This window comes from Diaphorina citri, unplaced genomic scaffold, assembly GCF_000475195.1.
Source record: "Diaphorina citri unplaced genomic scaffold, Diaci psyllid genome assembly version 1.1 scaffold9625, whole genome shotgun sequence".
In the NCBI taxonomy this organism is placed as follows: domain Eukaryota; kingdom Metazoa; phylum Arthropoda; class Insecta; order Hemiptera; family Psyllidae; genus Diaphorina; species Diaphorina citri.
In genome coordinates this window covers 1-2262 of record NW_007386999.1, presented here as the reverse complement: position 1 = coordinate 2262, position 2262 = coordinate 1, and the positions used below count along the sequence as shown (strand labels likewise).

The 2262-nt window shown below is 34.4% G+C and overlaps 1 protein-coding gene across 1 annotated transcript; it reads right to left on the bottom strand.

Annotated features, from left to right (window-relative positions):
• Positions 1-1092: 1092 nt before the first annotated feature.
• Positions 1093-1943, bottom strand: LOC103522606. The gene is made up of 2 exons (XM_008487706.3): positions 1858-1943; positions 1093-1521 (listed from the first exon to the last, which is right to left on the bottom strand). Exons 1-2 carry the CDS (start codon positions 1884-1886, stop codon positions 1257-1259), a joined length of 294 nt encoding a protein of 97 aa, XP_008485928.2. The 5' UTR covers positions 1887-1943; the 3' UTR covers positions 1093-1256.
• Positions 1944-2262: the final 319 nt, after the last annotated feature.

The window sequence follows — 2262 nt, the reverse complement described above, 5'->3', positions numbered from 1 at the left end:
TTCGATTTCGGGACGATAAGACCATAGCAGTTACAGTTCCCTCTGTCAAACCTCTTAAAATAATAATAATAATAATAAAGGTACGTACTGGTAAATAGGCAACAAGACATTTCCCGGCAATGCCGACAAATATTAACCCATCAATGTTGCCAGTAATAATTGGCTAGTCATTTGACGGCAAACGCCTCTTTTTTTTCTCTCTTTTTCTTTATTTAGAGGTTTGATAGAGGGATCTGTAACTTCGTCCTTATCGTCCCGAAATCCAAGAGAGAAGGAAGACAGGATAGGAGAAAGCCCGCCGTTCCGACAACGAACTGTATGCGTTCAGGATGTCATCATCTTACCTTGTTTTTCTCTATTGTCTGCTGTATAAAATGTGCACCCAATTTCTAATTGACAATACAGTTGAAAGAAGAATACAGGGGAAAAAATCACGCAGTCTTTGGACATGATTAGGTTAAGAAAAGTCAAAAATAGTCAAAAAGAAAACCAAAATTAAATCAAGTAAAAATGAGCACTAATAGAAAGCTAAAAAGCGAACACCTTTTTTAAAAGTAAGCAAAGTATTAAATGCTGTGCAGAAGTAAAATGAAGCTAAAAGACAAAACACTAAGTACACTATTGAAAAAAAATATTTTCAAGGCAAGAGAAAAAAGTAAAAACAAACTGAACACATCAAGATAGTGTGCAATATTTCCACAACCTTTGATAGAATTACTTAGTATGCAAAACAATTATTATTTAAAACACTACTTAGGTACACAGTTAATAACTTGGGTGAGGTAAAGCTAAAAAGCGAACACCTTTTTTAAAAGTAAGCAAAGTATTAAATGCTGTGCAGAAGTAAAATGAAGCTAAAAGACAAAACACTACACTATTGAAAAAAATATTTTCAAGGCAAGAGAAAAAAGTAAAAACAAACTGAACACATCAAGATAGTGAGCAATGTTTCCACAACCTTTGATAGAATTACTTAGTATGCAAAACAATTATTATTTAAAACACTAGGTACACAGTTAATAACTTGGGTGAGGGCTTAATGGCACCTACTTATACCAGGTATATCATGTACAACTAACAACTAGGTGTGGATGCAACTATCAACTAAAAGTAGACATCCATTTGATAATCTTTTCCAATTTCCACTAACGTAATAGACAAGTAAGAAGATAAAAATAATCTCATACCATGCTCCTGTAAGGACCACATTCTCCAGTTAATAATTAACGTGCATCATAAAATGTTATAAAAGTAAATCACTCACCATCGAGTGGACTCGGTGAAGCACCTTCTTCGTAATAGACAATCCTACTTGTTTGACTATCACTAGAATCTTCACTGCTCGAACTGATCACACTTGAACTTTCCGATTCTTTGAACACAGAACTCCACGATTCGGAAATAAATCGGATCAGTTCTTCGTGCTCGGGACTTATTGTGAGTTCTTGGTGCCATTTTTTGAGATGATTCGAGTGGGTGTGATGTTTACGACTGATGGAGTTAAATACAGGTTTGGGTAATCTGTGAAGAATTGAGAGAACATAAAAAAATAATGATGTCATCTACATAAAAAAAAATCAAAGTTCAAACTAATTTCCTTCTTCTTTGTCTTCGTCTTCTTCTTCTTCTTCTTCTTTTCAATCTCAAATAAGAGTGAAATTGTATATGTATAAGGAGAAGTGTAACTTTCTTCTTTTTGCTCAGCCATACTCTTTTTGAAGCTATTAGCCAAGTGGTAGAAATGCCTTGGCCTCTTTATTTTTTCCCCATTGGTAATTTTTTAATCACTAAAAATATTTCCCTCACACCTTCCTACTGTGGGTTAGTGGGTGTACCTACTTGGTTTTGAATACTCACTCTAATTCTTCATTATTGTTAAGTTCCATCTTGAGCTTGTTGTCCCGCAATGTGTCCAGTCTATCAATATTGTTTGTCAGCCCTGAAACATTTGTGAGACAATCAGTAGGTAAAATTAAATCAGCCAGTGTTGATAGCACATTGAGGGATGTACCGGGTTGAGATGAGCTCGGACAAGGTGAGATAGGATATTGTTTCTACAGTTTTGCATTGGAGTGGTAACTTAAGCAACGATAGCGTGGGAGTGTTGGGTATTTTTTCTAATCCTCTGTCCCGGCAGCAATGTTTAAAATTTATTTTTGTTTGGTTTGTAATTTGCTTGTTTGTAATATCTAATATAAATGAAAAGTATATAAAAAGTAAAAAATGAATTCAGACTGTACAAGTTGCAGAAAAAAAATTAAA